Source organism: Notothenia rossii (assembly GCF_949606895.1).
Source record: "Notothenia rossii genome assembly, chromosome: 3".
NCBI lineage: Eukaryota > Metazoa > Chordata > Actinopteri > Perciformes > Nototheniidae > Notothenia > Notothenia rossii.
The window spans coordinates 72,210,524-72,227,916 of NC_136901.1; the positions used below are offsets into that span (position 1 = coordinate 72,210,524).

The window sequence follows — 17,393 nt, forward strand, 5'->3', positions numbered from 1 at the left end:
GTGTGTTGCAGGACAGAGACCAAGGGAAGGTTTCTGTTAGTTGAAGACACACTGCAGGCACGTATCGACTCTCAGGACTCATCATGCATTCCCGACCGCAACAAAAAAGACATCATACCGGGAAGGCTGCAACATAAATTTTTCAATAGTTTTTGTGAAGCTCAGGCTTTTATCTAGGCCAGACTGAGATCAGGTTTAGAGGTCTTATACTAAGGTAATCAGCATGTGATAAGCTCTTGGTAAAAAACGATTAATAGGACAGCCTCACCTACACAAACATGACCCTGGTTGTTGTTTGAGTGCCTCTTCTCTGTCTGTGGGTATGCTCCATAGAGAAATTAAGCTTTTTAATTAACAGATAATATAAATGTGTAGTCTTTGTATGCAACTATGGTATTTCACTTTTCTGGATTTGTACTGTAATTCGGTCGATTACTTGAAACAAAATATGGATTTTGTGAGCTGTTTTAAAAGAGGCTGGTATCTATGCATGTCCTAATTTCTATCCTGGCTCTGTTTTCTGGTCAACTGCTCATTGAAAGACCCGGATGAGGAAAAAAAAAGGGGAGGAAATTGGAAAACAGATGGTGGAAGGGAGATGGTGCCTGAGGGGAGAGTGTTGAACATTTAATAAACCGTTTCTATCCATGGACATTTCCTTGACTGCGAAATGGTAAGATGAACATTTCAATTGATTAACTTGGATTGAGTTGTGTTGTTACTGAAAATCACAAATTTCAACTGAAGTAATGTGGGGAAGTTCTGTACTAAATGTCACTCAGTGCTGAGAAAGCATTCAATCATGAATGGAAAGTACAACCCAACTAGAAAGAAAACAACTTTTATTTGACAGATAAATGTTCCTTTTGGCTGAACACTTTTAATTTCAGTGTTGTCTATTCCAGCAGCGACACACTGCAGCAAGTCTAACATATTGACTCAGTTGTCAACAGCACTTCATCACACTGAAACACAACATGGCGGTTTCTAGACATTTTAGAATACATTTATAGTCTGTCAGACGGACTGCCAATACTACAATATAGCTCAGGAGAAATCCTGCATATCACTGATCAATGGCTGCTTGTCAACTCAAAATTCAATTTATTTTCAACCTATATTTCATGATCTGGTTACAGCAACTACATTTGTTATATGTTCCTAACTTTGTCATCAGCCGAATCTTAAGTGCCTTCAGTTTGTGTGTTTAGTCTGAGGTATATGATGTGCAGACCTGTCCTGAGGCTGTATCTGGAAACAATCGTATTTCTTCACTCCTTCATAACTAAAGTTATCCCAGCTGGCTCTAATCTGCCCTCACAATGCCCTTGCTACAGAAGTGAAACATTGGGGCTTGGCTGGCTACAGTAATCCTGCCCTTTGTTCAGTGTATTCCATTTCATTTAAAACTCTCATCTAATATGCAACCTCTTAAACTGATACCAAACTGAGTATTAAGAATAACATGATTGTTGACCGAACACTCAAAACTTGATCCGCTAAGGTGACTACCACATTTATTTATTTTTTAAACAACATGTAGTCCTGGTATAAGCCTGTCCAAAGAATTGCTTCACTTTATAAATGCTCTTAAATTATGTTATTGAGCAAAGAGAGGTCAAAGAAGAATAATGAGCGACAACATGAGCAGTGGGCTGTGAGTGATGTGACACTTTCATCTCATCGGCCCTCCCAGTGTGGATGATTAAAATACTGAAAGCTCCATTTCACAATCAATACACGCACCTCATCTGGCAATCTTTTTTCTTCCTATCTATGAGATACGGCTTTCATCGTTGTTTATCAAAGCCTTGTGCTTGATCACTTGCCAGAACAATCATATTTTTGAGAAGGAAACTCCACACACCCACTTCTTCCTTTAAAAATAAAAGGTTCAAAGCTTTCTTGTCTCCTATCTGTCCTTGTGGCGATATTATCATAAGCTCATTCATTCATAACAACTACAGAACAGTTAAACTACTATATGGCACGTTCCCAACCACATGGTGGACGCATTTAATAAAAACTGAGCGAAATTAGATTTTTGTTACACTCATTTATTGTGCTTGGGCTGCTCTCGTCCCACAAGGCTGATAAGATGTCCAATTATTTGGTAATTTAGTTCAGAGGAGCAGGAGCGAGTCCGATCTGCTCGAGTAAGCAGGAAAAAGTAGCACTGTACATCACGGCCACTCTTTGAAGCCCTTTGCCCTTATGACTGCTTTAATAGTCATATAGACACACCAGGGGCGCTTATTTAACAAAATTAGCTCTTGGATACCGTATTGTGCTTCACCCAGGCAGATGCAATATATAGAGTACAAAAGGGTAAAAGTACATAGAAGGTATCAGTCTCTGCAGGAAAGGCTTGGGGGTTGCTGTGGTTGAGGACCGGGGACTAGGGCAAGGGCAAAAGCTGGACCTGAGGATGAGGGGAATTACTTTTTGGGGGGTTGAGGGGGGGCACTGCAGATTCAACCTGCAGAAAAGGTATGAAGAGTCAGAGCAGCAGCTGGGAAGTGTTCATAGGAGGAGGCTGCAGAGAGAGATGGAGGGGCACAACATCTACGGTACATCTAGTGGTGCAGGATCCATCAGAGAGAGGAAGACAGGATGCCTGGAGGCTGGAGGAGGGGGGGGGGGCAGATGGGGGGGACCAGGGGAACAATGCCGATAGTCTCACTCACGGAAGAACACATATTCAGTGTAGCTGGTCCAGATCTTGTCGTCCGTCTGCTCATGGGCGAAGGCGCAGGTTCCTGTGGAGTTACAGGCCACCATGTGGAAGCCTACGTCGGCCAGCTTGTCGAAGGCCTGCTCCAGGAAGGTGAACTTGAGATAGTAGCGGGATGTGTATCGCTCTGGGGGGCGGTCAGGGTCACGGCTCTCGTTCAGGGTCTCCCCAAACACCTCTTTGGCCAGAGAGGTCTTTCCACACACCATGATCCTTGCCACCCGTCGGAATTTGGCATCGGTGTGGCTGTCGCGGCCCAGTGTGTATGAGCCTCGGTAGCCAATAGTGATGAACCCGGACCGTTTTCCATCCAAGGCGCTGGGCACCACGCTGGCACAGGCAGCACCAGCCCCCCCCAGGGAGCCCAGGTTACGGGTCGTTTCAATCCCAGGTGAGGAGTCCTCTGGGTCGCTCTGACACCCCTCTTCACCAAGGGAGTTCTGCTTGCTGATTTTGGGCGCCAGCAGCTTGACGAGCTCTGGCAGGTTGAAGAACTCGGCCTCCCTCTGCAGACGCCCCCGCTCCGGGAAGTGATCCGGAAGAACCAGCTGCTGGTCCCGCATGAAGTCCAGGATGTACCGGAACAGGAAACCATCACGGTCCACAAAGAAGCGGCCCTTGGTGTCTCTGGCCAGTCCTTTGACCGACTTTCGACTGAACATCTCCCATAGCAGAGAGTCTGGCACACTTGTGAGGGTAGAATAGCGGGTTATGTACACCTGGCCGCCAACATTTAGCTCTATAATCTCTGGGAAGGGGACCTCCTCCCCAGATATACCTCCATCTGGTAGAGCCATGGCTTACTCCTGTCTCACGGGTGCAGCTTTAAAAAACTGTTTCAGTAGTGGTGAAAGTTCAAATGACAGGAGATGAAAAAGGGTTTTCAGTGGGACCCTTCACAGTGTCTGCTGATGCCTGTCAAAGCTTCAGGTCCTGCTGCGGTGGATCCACCAACGGAGCGGCTGATCTGCAGCGCACAATGGGAATGTGCGCAATAAAAGCTGGTGGCTACTCTCGCATAAGAGCTGGCAGAAACAAAGCAGTCTCACAAGCACGCGCTCTATTCTAACTACAGCTTTCTACCACTATTCCTAAAACATAGTGCAGCGTACTTCAGGTAGCGCTGAATGGAGCCGTGTTGTCCTTTACGCGCAAATAGACGTGGTAAACAGAGATTGAAATTCCGCTTTTGACACCCGTTTTAGGAGCAGGAAATACATGAGTTGCACAATTGTCCATAACGATCTCTTTTGCTCTAATTTTGCTCGTTTATCCTGGTGAAAACAGGATCAGGTGGCCCAACTTCAATTAGGCAAGATTCCATAGTTGGTGATTTCTGTGGGTGTCCCGCAGATGAAGAGCCACGCGATGAAGAGGATGGTGCCAAAGTAGTGTGAGGTGAAGAACACTCGTAAAAATATCTCAGATTCTCCCATCCCTTGCTGTTGAAATGTGCGCGAGGTGATCAGCTGTTCAGGCCCTCTGCTCCTCTCTCGTGTCAGACCGTACTCTGCTGCAACGTAAAAGAGGATACAGCGTTATTCACTCCGTTAGCCACGCCCACATGTGGTGACGCGCCTCTGCTGTGACACAACATATCCAACTCGTTTAAATTTGGGAACATTTCACATTCACAATAAGAAATAGAGTGCTCATTTTTTTACTTAGACAACACTATGACACCACTGTTAAAAACATCAAAAAATTAGAAGACAATCAAAACCAATACCAAATACCAATGTGTATTTGATAAATATTTTACTTGAAATGTTACCTTTTGTTTTTATCACTATTTTCTTTTTTTATTTCTTTATTTCTTTATATTTGTTTGATATTTTGTACCTTTGTACCTCTGATGTCAATATGTTGTGTGTATATAATGTTTGATGTACATATATATGTATATATCCTCCTGTCCTACCAGACATGGACTTTACAAATTCTTCTTATGGGGTGAGTTTGCGAAAAAGTCTGGAAATACGCCCCTAAAGATTAATTGAAATAGCTGCCTCGAATAAACATATACAGAAATCTATTTAAAAGAACCCTAATTTTTTCGATTTCTTTTCTCCCTGTAATTAATACATTCAATTATTAAATAAAACCATACATTGGAGTATACCAATGACATCCTAACATCCATTCATGCATTTGTTATGTCATTGTGCTCACTAGGTATTTCGGCTAAATAAATGTTGAAATACTTTTTTTTTTAAAATATTAATCTAATTCTATTCTGGGAGTCTCATTGAAACCCAACCACAGACTTAGAAATGAGTATGCATTTATTTTTGATGCATTTATTTTTTGAAACAATCTCAGTTATCAGGGAAGCCAGTGCCACTAAGGAAGGATGGGATAACAGTGACATCTAGTGAATACTCAGGAGGAAATGTTTCCCCTTTCAGAACATAGATAACTATTGAGATATGATTCACTGCTGAGCATCTGGAGGTGTTGTGGGCCTATCAGTGAAGGGGAAACATTTCTCTTGGCTGACCTTTAAATCAGTATTAAATGTATATAGAGCATTTCTTATGGCATCACAACTGGGTTCCAGACATGAAACCTAAGAATGGACCTTCAGTAAATTGAAGATATTTTGTGTTCAGCAGTTGTAAAATGTACATATTATTCAGAATGTTTTTATGGCAAAGAAGTAAAATTGTTACCATAATATATTTTCATCTTGCTTTTAACAATTTATTTTTCAAAAGGTAAAGAGTTTAAAGAATTTACCTTTAATTTACCTGTGGTCAAACTGAAGAAGTTACTTGACAAAACAATCCCAACGCAGGTCCACTTATATACCACACATCCTACATGAGTGGATGATATGTTGGCCCTGTTGTCAAGGAGATGGTCCTGTTGACGTCAGTAGCTGTTATGATTCCTGGAGAGAGAAAACAAATCTGATTTAAACATGAGAAAGTTAATGCTTCACCTTTGAAAAAGCAGTTTGAAAAAAATAATTCAAACCCAAGGTCCACTAACTGTCTTTTATTATTATGTTTTTCAGATAGAGGCACATCAGATGACACACCAATAGAGAGCATTACTTAGTCAGAGAGACCTGCATACTCAACAGGCTGCCTACCATCTCTACTCTATGTCTCTCCTTTTTTTCTTTCTCTTGTAAGTCCACCATTCAGTCCTTTCTGCGACTAATCAGCAGGCCAATTTCTACCCAACTCCGAGCACTCTGGCACTGATTTCCCTGAAGGCCTCGCAGTCTCCAGCTGGCTTGCAGCACTTTCAGCCTTGTCTGCGACAATCTGGCTCGGTCCACTCTGGTTATGTGGGCCACCGCAGGATCTGGAGGTAAATTATGGCAGTGCTGTCTGCCAATGGGATGAGTTCAATACAGTCTCCAGCTCCATTTGCTAAAATATGCAGAGCAATATGCTGTTTAACACCAAAGTCCAAAACAAAAATACCCAAAATATGATCTGAGGCAAAACTGTTACTACATTTTTTTTTTATTATTGCCGACTATTTACTAATGCCAGTGATTAAAAAATTAAGTGACTGGACTATTTGTGAATGAATTATCACGTTTTCACACCTTGAATCTAAAATCCATGCACATCAGCAATAACCCTGGGTGTTTACTGGCTGTTTCATTGTAATCACATCCTCACAATAGCCCATTGCTCCTCAGAAAAATTGTCAAAATGACTGCATCAAATGAATTAGTTTGACCTTCTGTAACGGCTAGGTTATCTGTGTACGCCTGTCAATTCTAATCACTGTCATGGCCTTCGGAAGCAGATAGGTGTGTGTGTGTGTGTGTGTGTGTGTGTGTGTGTGTGTGTGTGTGTGTGTGTGTGTGTGTGTGTGTGTGTGTGTGTGTGTGTGTGTGTGTGTGCGCATGCGTGCATGCGTGCGTGCGTGCGTGTGTGTGTGTGTGTGTGTGTGTGTGTGTGTGTGTGTGTGTGTGTGTGTGTGTGTGTGTGTGTGTGCTTGGTGCTCTTCTGATTCAAAAAGGCAAAGTAGAGGCTTGGGAGAGAGAGTTCAGCACGGTCAAATGGGAAATGGGCAAATGTACTTACTGCCGTTGCTTAATTATGTGTGTTCAGAGAAAACACCCCCAACACAGACTAACGCTAAACTCCTAGATGATGCAGTGAGAAAGAAACGGTTACTTAGGGACCATTTTATGGATTTGTCTGCATACTGATCTCTGCGTTCTCAGCGGTTTCTGTTGACAGCTGCACCATTAAGTGATTTATGGGATGTTTTTGTGAGATCAACAGAAAATGAACCGGCTGGTGCATCTTTCAGGTGTATGTGAACCCATCTGCACAGCCTCATTTCCCACAGCATGAAGCATCGTACATCTTTCAAGACGGGTGACATGGGAGCGAAACACGACTGCAACACACGTCTTGGTGCATAGAAAGAGTCACATCTCCTGGGAGTCTCTGTGTGGAGGGAAGAGAGGAAGTTGTTTATATTATAATGACTCACAGTTGATAGAAAGATGAAATGGAGACACCTGCACAAACTTTTTAAATCACTTTACTGCACTTTCTTCCTGATTCAGTCACTGCTCTTCCTCTCTCTCATGGTCACTCCAATCCCACATCATTTCATCAATCTGTCTGTTTCCTCCTTCGCCAAGGCCACTCGTAAACTCATCATGTTATCCCTCTGCATTATAAAATCTGTACAACTTTCACAACTATCGTTCGACATTCATCAACATCCCACTTACTTACCTTCTTTGCTACTACCATTTCTGAAGTTAGTTCTAATCAGAAGTGATCTGATCACAGACCACACATTCATTTGAAGACAACATTATCTTTTTTTCACGGAAGACATTATAACACTTGACACTAAAAAAGCTCAGGTGTAAATGACACAATTAAGGTAAACTGAATTACATTTACCTGCTGAAGTTTCTGCGTGCTGGTATTGTTTTTCCGATTTGTTAGTAACAACTGGGCTTTTCTTACACACACATGACATCAAAACAATGATTCCTAAGTGGATAACAGAACCAGTCCGACAACAGGCTGGGATTGACTTATGATGCAGCCTTAATAATGGTATACATTTTCATCTGGTTATCAGACGTTTTTGACTGCTGTTTTAGCTATTAGCAAAGATCTGTTTACTCTTCAACACACCTGCTGAATGCTTTCAACCTGAACTGTATGTTTTCTATCTACTTATTGAGCTTGGAGATCCTCTTAACACTGTAGAATTGCATCACTACAATTCGGGAAAATAGTTGAAATCAAAGGGTAAAACTTCAGGTCGGCAGCTCTCACATTTTGTATCAACTTGATTTCGTCAGCTGAATTTGAAGACTACGGTGTGCCGCGATAGGGATTTTGCAGTGCAGCTCACACATATATCATATATATGCACAGATGTGTCAGAGGATGAGCTGGTGATCCAGTGAAATTTCAAATTCCCTTTTTACTAACCAGTAAATTGCTTGTTGGCCTCTGGCACCGCAGTTACTGAGGCTTACTGGCTTATGTCATCACTTCTCAATAGTTCACTACATTTTTTAAATCAAATAAATGTGTGGTGCTGTATATATATCCTTTATTTAACCAGGTAAAAGACTCAATGAGATTACAATCTCTTTTCCAAGAGTGACCTGGCCAAGAAGGGCAGCATGAACAAAGTTACAACAGATAAACAAAGACAAGACAGGCAGACAAATACAGCTGTAAAACACACATAAAATGGCACATTAGCCAGTCAATATGCAAAATAAAACAAACTATTAAAAACTGGCAACACTTAAAACGATTTTTGGATATACGAACACTCACATCTACCAATGGTGTCGTGTTCTCTGTCCTTTAGGATGGACCTGAATTCCCCTAGAGTTTCAGCTCCTTCCGTACATTATTCCAAGCTGTGGGGGAAGCATAATTTAAAAGCTGTTTTACCCAGTTTTGTTCTCATTGTAGGAACCAGCATCTGAATCAAATCTTGGGAGCGCAGGCCATATAGACTTTCTCTTTGACACATATATGTGCAAATGTAGGAGGGAACCAACCCAAGAAGAGATTTATAAATAAAACCCAACCAATGGGAAAGTCTGCGAGCAGACAAAGATGGCCAATTAGCAGCAGCATATAAAGTGCAATAGTGTACTCGATATCCACATCCAGTAATACATCGTAAGGCACAATGGTACAGTATCCAAACTCTTTAGGCACTGGTCAGAGGCATTCATGTATAGCAGATCACCATAATCTAATACAGGTAAAAACGTTGCTGATATCAAATGTTTCCTAAAAGAAACCTAATTTTATTTTTAGCTTTCAAAAAACAAAGCTGTTGAACTGAGAGCTGCAACTGAAACCACAGACACTCATTAGAGGTTTTAAAAATATAAACAGACAGAGTTTGGATTAAAGCAGGTTTCAAGTTCCAAAACAGGATGATAGAGTGATGGCTGCCTTGCTTTCATCTGCCCCCAAACATTATTGTGAGTCAAGGTAGAAATATGTCAAAACGAAAATCCTGCGTTCTGTCCTCGTTGAATAAGACCTGTAAATCAGGGGATGAAAAAAGGATGCATGGAACAATTGAATCTGTTTTATGTTAGTCTCTCGTGTAAATTAAAGAAGTGATCCTTTCAAACAGTTGACTGTGTTTAATCGAAATGACTATTTTTTTTTACCTTAATGTATCATGTATGGAGCATATAACCTGTGTTGACAGTGAATATCTGCTGACAGGGTGTTAAATGTTATTCTTTGCCCGAAATCAAATCCAGTGTTAGCTTGAATTTCTGTTTTCCTAGAATGCCTCCATGGTAAACGTAGAATCCAAAGTGATGAATATCTTTGATTAAATATTTGTTACTTTGTGAATTATTATCCAACGCATGCTACTTCCCAACCACTAAAACCTTACCTTCACACTTCCTGATTGTTAGTCACTTGCTTGTTAAACACACTTGTTGTGACAGTTAGAAGTGCTTGTCCGTTGAAATTAATTAAAACCTTATTTGTTTTCTGATTCTTTGTGGAGCGATACAGTAAAACCTTCTTCAATAGAATACAGGTAGGGTACCTGATATACAAATGGTTCGTTTTTTTGGTCAATAATTCTTCTAAGATGTCATGTAAAGATCTTTTCTGTTTGCAGGACAGAAAGCACAAAGAGCGTAAAAAGATAATTGTTTATTTTGGTTCTTCCCCACCAGTAGTTTATCCACAATCAGACTGAAAGAAAATATAGACTAAGGTACACGAAATGTGGGGATCTTTAATATATACCACATTTAATTTCATGGAGACAGCATGTGTGCATACTTTAAAGACTAATGCCAATATGACTGAAGGGAATACTCCCATGGTTGGGATTTGGGTTGTATAATAACGAGGGTCGGGGAAAATTGTTAGTGAGCACAAACAAAACACAAAACCAGATCACTTATCCATAGAACAAAACAATAAATGGTAAACCCACCACTTTCAATAAAATTCCGTCTGGATACAGTAATGGATCGTGCCCACTTGCTAGGGATAACACTCAAAACAAACTTTTCTTTTACCAACTCACAAAGCTCTGTAATTGTTTATTATCTAGGTTTTATATATAGATATATTTAAATATCTATATATGTACACACACGTAATTAAAAAAAAATCAAATAAAAAAGTTATTAAAGTGCTTTCTACTGACTCAAACACACAATCTCTGAGAGAATGGTTTTGATGCAGTATGTTTGAGAGTTAAAAATCACTTCCTTTCTGATTAGCTGTGTTCCTCAGTGCTTAAGGGATAGAGAGCGACAGATGTAAGGCATGATGGCAGTCGATGTTAGCCGAGAGCACATTTAGCTTTAGGTAACATCGCACTATGCAGCTTACTACGGCCGCCAGATGTAATCAGGTCAAAGGTCACCGAACATGAAGCCAACCATCTGCCAAGTTCATATAAATACACCTGTGAACTATGGGAAATGTGTTGTGTACACTAAAGGGATATTCTACTAATATACCAGCGACACCATTTATCCTCCTTGTTAGACACAGCTGATCAGATCAGAACATCTCTGATTCAACTTTAAGACATATTTAATAGAATACAGCCTATATCATACATGATTAATTTAGTGGAACTCCAAGTGTTCAAGCTTGGGAGGAAAATCCAAAATGATGAAAGTTCAAATGTTAGATTTGATGAACTATCTTCTCAAGGTGCGTAATGTGTGTCAACATCACTCAGAACCATCTATGAAGTCATGAATGGCCCTGCCTCTAAAAGACATGATGGCATTGAACACAAATGTCACGGTAAAAGCTGGTTAATAGGGAACAGAGATGCTAGTGTGTACTATGGAGGTAAACTTCTCCGGTGCACATTCCACATCATCTGAAGAACTGGCATGACGTTCACTAAGCACCACTTTCTGATTTACAGGACACAGTCATCATCTTGCAGCACTTCCGCTGAGTGGGGTATAAAAATATAGACATTTGAGACCCTGAATATAAGTTCATATGTGATTTTCTGCAACGAAACGAAACACAATTTACAGCTGTCCCACTCAGTGTACACATTGTCTTTTTTTTTTACACTTCACCCCATCTAAAATGTGTTCTTGCATTACCCCTGGGGGAGGAGGGTTACACCCATTACAACACAGAACACAAAACGGCAATTATGATGTTGTCGTCTTTATCAACAGCATACATCTGTCATTTATTTGTTAATACACTAAAATTACCTCTGGGTGTATGACACAGATTTACTGGGGAAGGAGTGTGTGTGTGTGTGTGTGTGTGTGTGTGTGTGTGTGTGTGTGTGTGTGTGTGTGTGTGTGTGTGTGTGTGTGTGTGTGTGTGATGACATTACATCAACATGTCTTTGTGGTGCCTGGCTATGTGCTGGCTCTTCTCCGAAGGCCTCCTAAAGCCCTTGGTGCAGTAGTCACAGCGGTGTGGGTAGTCCTTGGTGTGAATGGAGATAACATGGCGTTTGAAGCCAGAAGCGTCCGTACTGTTATACTCACAATACTGGCACTGATAAACCTTTCTACCACTGTGTGTCTTCATGTGTTTCTTCAGCTCCGCCGGCTGCCGGAACCCTCGCCGGCAGCGCTTGCACTTGAAGGGAAGGTCCTTCGTGTGCAAGGACAGGATGTGGCGACTCAAAGTGAAGGTGTCCGGGGCGTTGAAGTTACAATGTCGGCACTGGTGCACCTTGTTGCCCTTATGTGTCTCTGCGTGCTTCTTCAGCTCCGAGGGCCTGTGAAAGCCTTTCTCGCACACGTCACACTGATGGGGGAAGTCCTTGGTGTGTACAGAGATAATGTGTCGTTTCAGGTCGCTGGAGTTGGTGCTCTTGTGCTCACAGTGTGGGCACTGGTGGGTCTTGTGGCCTTGCACCATCTCTATGTGCCGCTGGAGTTCCCGTGCGTCGGCGTATGCTTGCGGACAGTGGCTGCACTTGAAAGGCAGATCGGCGCCATGCTTGCTCTTGATGTGAGTCTTTAGGTTGGACTGATCTGCGCAGCGGAACTCGCAGTGCGGGCAGTGGTAGGGCTTCTCGCCCGTGTGGGTCCGCATGTGTTTCTTCAGCTCTGATGGGTGGCGGAAGCCCTTGGCGCACTCGACGCACACGTGTGCAAAGTTCTTACTGTGCACAGCCAGCAGGTGACGGTTGAGCAGACCCTGTTCAGCGGTCTCATAATCGCAGTACTTGCAGTGATGCAGTTTGTTCTCCCGGTCCTTGACGATGAGCTTGTCGGAGCCCAGAGGGCTGGACTCGTGGTAGCGCCGCGCGTACTCGCTGTATTCTGGAGAGCGCTCGTTGTGATTCAGCAGCTTGTGACTCTCGAGGTGGTTGTGGAAACTGATTTTCTTGTTGGTGGTGAAGTCGCAGTCTGTACATTGGTATTTCTTCTTCACCAGGTGGTCCGGGTGGTTCTTCATGTGACATTTGAGGAAGCCTCTTGAGCGAAACTTCTTTCCGCATAGGTGACAGGGGTAGACAGTCAAGGGCAACCCATCTGGTCCGATGATAACAGCTGGAAGAGAGCGGTGGAAATACTGTTATCCATCAAAAAATATTACATTCTCACTAGCAAATTATCTTCTTCACACAAATTCTAAATCTGTCCATACCAGTCTGAGACTGTCGAATATCTCCTTTCTTCTTTTTCTTAGTTTTGGGTTTAAGGACACGGTTGTCCCCGAGTCCCTCTCGGATTTGCAGAAATGGTGAAGCCGCTCCATTCTTCACCTGATCGATGGTATTACCTGCACAGAAAAAATAGAATTAACTTTAAATTCTAAGTTTTGCTAAAATTGGTTATTTGAAAATATGCTCTAATACACTTTCAAAATGTATTAATATGACGTATATCTGAGCTGTGAGACATGCTGTGCAAACTGTCCAAAGGTAGAAACATTTAGTTGATGACTCATTTCAAAAGCCGCCTCTTACTGATCTCCTTCAAACACTCAATGTGTTGTATATAAATCATAATCATTTCAATGTCAGCTCATCGCAAAGGAAACTGCTTGTTTATTATGGGCGCAAAAGAAGATTGTTTCAGCTAGTAGCCATAATTATATAACTAATTAACTAACAATTGTTTGTTTTGTGCCTATGCTTAACTAGAGATCTATTATCGGTGTGTTTTTCCTTTCGATTTGTATCGCAGACAGACAAGCAACTTGTTGTATTTTAGCAGTATTCAAAAAGCAGTGGGAAGGCTAAAGTGAATACACTTTAACAGTTGTATTTAACAGTGATGAACATGTTGTATTTCTATGGCGATATTAAATAACGTTATTGCACACATTCCTCATGTCATGCAACTCTAATTGACACCTTTTGCTCGTTTACAGCCACACGACCCGGCTGACACAATACAATTCAAGTGGTTTCACAAAGGGACATACTGATGTCATCATCGTCATCCTCGTCACTGTCATCCTCATCATCCTCTTCTTCTTTCGGGTGGTTCTTGACCGCCATGTAGACCATCTTGTCACGGCCAACTCCCAGTCTGCCTGACGATGCAGCTTCCAGGTCAGGATGGCCATTCTGGTAATCATCCTCTGTTATTACCTCTGTTCCACCTGGAAAGAGATAACATTACAATTGAAATCCGATCCATGATCAACATTACGTTTAACAGGGAAGAATTGTGTTGTATTGTTGAAATGATTTGATTATTCTAAAAAGTCACTTACCCAAGTCATCATCTGCTTCAGCTTTGAAAATGTAGACTTTGATGACCTCGGAGCCGTCCTCCTCTTTACACTCCTTGTCTTCCATTACCTCAGTGCTGATCTCCAGGGGAGTGTCTCCTATGTCCAGCTTCTCTCCCACCTCATCCACTACAGTAACACAAGTAATCATGGTTCATAAAACATATCAATAATAAAACATGGTATTACATATGAACAAAGTTAATTAACGTATACATGATGAAATTATGTCTTACAGGAGATCATGAGGTAATCCTCAGAGCTGCTTCTTGCATCATCATCCTCGTCCGTCTGCAGGGAGACAGCCTCTGCTGGCATCTGTTGGTGGATGATGGTCTCCGAGTTGGATTCGGTCACCATCAAGCCTTCTGACACGAGCTGGTGGTCCAGCGTGTTGTCCTGGTGGTCAGACAGCAGCTCCGCCACAAACACCTGGTCTGGCATGTCATCATGATGGTGGTTTGAGTCCTGGATGAGGTCTGCAGTGAGGACATGATGATGGTGGTGATGGTGGTGGTGATGGTGGTGATGGGGGTCCAGATCTTCCTCTATTGCAACCTCTGTGCCCATAATATTCTCAGGCATGATCACACTGTGTTCTGAGGTCACCATGTCTTCAGAGCTAATGTCATGGGCTTCTACTCCTTGCGACTGCAGACTCTCCTCATCTACCTCCAGGCCTTCAACAACCTCCGCCTCCAAACCCTCCACTTCCACTTCTTCCTCAAGGCCCTCGACGATGTGAACTCCCAGGTCTTCGACATCAACCTCAGTTTCCAGGCCCTCAACCACATGTGCCTCCAGACCCTCCACTTCCACCTCGCCATCGACAACATGAGCCTCCAGCTCTACCACATGTGTCTCTAGCCCTTCGACCTCTTCTGCCTCCAAGCAGTCAACATCTGCATGTAAGCTCTCCACCACTTCCGTCTCAAGTTCTTCCACCACCTCAGTCTCCAGGCAGTGAACCTCAAGCTCATGCTCCAGGAGGATGCCCTCGTCTGTCATCACATCAGAAAGAAGCATACCTTCAGGCACAGACACCACAATATGCTCCCCGTCGATGTGAGCCAGACCCCCCATGCCTGCAACTGTAAACAAAAGACACACAGAGAGGGCTGCATGACAAAGAGTTTCCTAAAACAAAATGAGCATATAAACTGCAGTGTGTTTAAAATTGTAGCTACAGCAGAGATATCTGAACAGATCGTAATATTGTATAATATTGGTGACAGGTATCACCTGCTCTATGGTGGTTTGTTGGGAAAACGTCAGAATGACAATGTTTGTAAGGCAAGTTTAAACAGTGACTTTTTTTATTTATGTAGGCAATAAAAACCAAATGACATTGGCCCTGTCAACGTGACGGAGGAGACCAAATCAACCTGATTGTATAGAAGTATAGTATAGTTTATAAAGTGTGTATAGAGCAGCTCTCTTACATAGTTAAAAGTGATTACATTATTTTAAGAAATTACTGATTCAATCTTAAAGATATTTAGGTTTTGGCTATACTTTAATTTGTCGGATGGTGTGTATTGGATTACATTTTGAGATGACTGGTTTTCAGCTTGTCCTATTTGACCACTTACCAAAGTCTTGCATGATCATAGCGTGGGGCATCTTAAGCTCCTGAGTGTGTAGCTCCAACACTCCTCCTCCTTGATCCATGTCTTTACTTGGGGAAAAGCCTTAAAATTACAGTGTACACTGTTAGCAGTTTTCTTGTACTGTGTTAGTGTGCTTTACTAACGTGAAAATGAAAGCAAAATGCAACACGGACTAGTAACCAATACATACCTTCACATTTGATGACAAACCCCTTAGAATACAACCAACAGGGTTATTGATGTGCTTCCTTCCATCAAGTTAATCAATCCCTTGGTAAAAGAAAAAAACAAACATAAACAATTGGTACTCATAGGCATTGTGCACATAATAGAAGGGAACAGAAAGGAGGCAGGTATGTAAAGACGTTACAACACAACTTGTATAGCCTACATAGGTTCAGCTTTATAATAAGAACAGTGTTAACACCATAATTAATGGAATGTGTATGAGTAACGTTAAAACACAGGGCCGAACACTTTCACTGAGGAGGAGGGCAGTTTTGTTGTTGACCACTGGCTCCATCCATTGCTTATAAGTAGTACTACAGGCGACTTCAAGCTGATATAGCAATACACCTGGAGCTGGTTGAGCCTGATGGCTGCAGCCCAGCTGAGACAAAGGGCTGTCCCGCTCAGTGTGCAGGAGGACGAGCCCACAGTCAGCAGCTCTGATAGCTATTGAAAGATGAGTCCTGCTTGTTTATGTATTGCCGTCGCACGGTTCAAAATAAGCCAAGTGGGTAATGTCCAAGGATCTGTGGTGACGTTAAAGTCCCGCGGATATATAACTTAAGGATGAAATAAGCAAGGAGCTTATGCATTGGTCTTATTAAAAAAGTATTTATTTTTGGACTTTCAAAAAATCCACACTAGCTTTGAGTTTATGGCCGCCAATGAAAGTACCGCAGACGTTATGCAATGCATACCAGGGCGGCTACCGCCCTCCACCCACCAGAGCTAACTAGCAAGCGAGCTAAGACTGATCCTCCGAGGCGCCATTTTGTTCTAGCATAACTGCTACTCCAAGGAATGCGACAACCGCTCTTATTTGACCATTTTAAACTCAAATGCATTCAACTATACACTCTGAATAAAGGCACCCGCATTACCAACAAACCAACAGGACATATATGACAATAATTATGCAAGTCGCTCTAATCCGCGCGACGACGATCTTCCTGTTGGCTAGCTAGCTTGCTAAGCTAAGTGAAGCAGCTTGTGCCGCATTATCTTCCATGTTGTTTTCCAAAAGGCTGAAAGAGGCCCGCTACGGCCGACTGGGCCCTTGCGTCGTATTCCACATGCCTTTCTAACCGATTCAAAATAAAATTACCTGATAGCATCCTCTTCTGACTCTATCGGTGTTTCTCCCCCTTCTCAGTTTTGTCTGTTATTGTTTTGGTTTATTTTTGACGGTAAGCTAAGTGCGGCCTGCAGTTTTGGATCCCCGGGCACCCTTTGCTAGGCCTCGGCCAATCAGCTTTCTTCCTGACAAGCAGAGGGAGGGCGGGGGGCAGACAATGCGTGGCCTCGTTTACCGCTGATCCCTTACTATTTGCGTCATGCATAAGAGAGCAGAGTAACGTTAAAACACTTTATCCTAATGGGAACATATCTGTGCCCGGATTTGAGACACAACATTCAAATGTTATCACTTTTTTTTTTTAACATGGGTGCCGACTTCGCTCACATTTTGTTTGCGCAGATGAGGCCTGTGGGCCATTTTGTCACAAGGGGTGGGTAGCGTCGAGCACTCATTTGTGAGGGGTTTGGTGATGAACCCAGGCAGGAAATATCCGGGAGATGCTGCCGCTACTGCTTGTGCTGCGGAGGGATTAAATA

At 42.5% G+C, this 17,393-nt stretch overlaps 2 protein-coding genes across 5 annotated transcripts; both read right to left on the minus strand.

Annotated features, from left to right (window-relative positions):
* Positions 1-825: 825 nt before the first annotated feature.
* Positions 826-4,247, minus strand: LOC307031672 (BTB/POZ domain-containing protein KCTD12-like). The gene has a single exon (XM_079668963.1). It carries the CDS (start codon positions 3,529-3,531, stop codon positions 2,680-2,682), a length of 852 nt encoding a protein of 283 aa, XP_079525089.1. The 5' UTR covers positions 3,532-4,247; the 3' UTR covers positions 826-2,679.
* Positions 4,248-9,879: 5,632 nt separating this feature from the next.
* znf711 (zinc finger protein 711) lies at positions 9,880-17,370 on the minus strand. Of its 4 annotated transcripts, none has more exons than XM_079672380.1 (8): positions 17,242-17,370; positions 15,742-15,821; positions 15,534-15,632; positions 14,178-15,032; positions 13,924-14,070; positions 13,630-13,809; positions 12,847-12,981; positions 9,880-12,749 (listed from the first exon to the last, which is right to left on the minus strand). In XM_079672380.1, the coding sequence occupies exons 3-8, from the start codon at positions 15,610-15,612 to the stop codon at positions 11,572-11,574; spliced, it is 2,574 nt and encodes an 857-aa protein (XP_079528506.1). In that variant the 5' UTR covers positions 15,613-15,632; positions 15,742-15,821; positions 17,242-17,370; the 3' UTR covers positions 9,880-11,571. The 4 variants fall into 4 exon arrangements, with proteins under 4 accessions (XP_079528506.1, XP_079528505.1, XP_079528508.1 ...); XM_079672379.1 differs by lacking the exon at positions 17,242-17,370 and adding an exon at positions 16,885-17,142; XM_079672382.1 differs by lacking the exon at positions 15,534-15,632.
* Between the last annotated feature and the right edge of the window lie 23 nt (positions 17,371-17,393).

Excerpts from the sequence above, each read along its gene's own strand:
- LOC307031672 (XM_079668963.1), bottom strand. The coding sequence starts at position 3,531 with ATGGCTCTACCAGATGGAGGTATATCTGGGGAGGAGGTCCCCTTCCCA.
- znf711 (XM_079672380.1), bottom strand. The coding sequence starts at position 15,612 with ATGGATCAAGGAGGAGGAGTGTTGGAGCTACACACTCAGGAGCTTAAG. Across the intron at positions 13,810-13,923 it reads TGAAGCAGATGATGACTTGG|GTGGAACAGAGGTAATAACA; the intron begins GTAAGTGACTTT and ends ATCTCTTTCCAG. Across the intron at positions 12,750-12,846 it reads TATTCGACAGTCTCAGACTG|CTGTTATCATCGGACCAGAT; the intron begins GTATGGACAGAT and ends GCTCTCTTCCAG.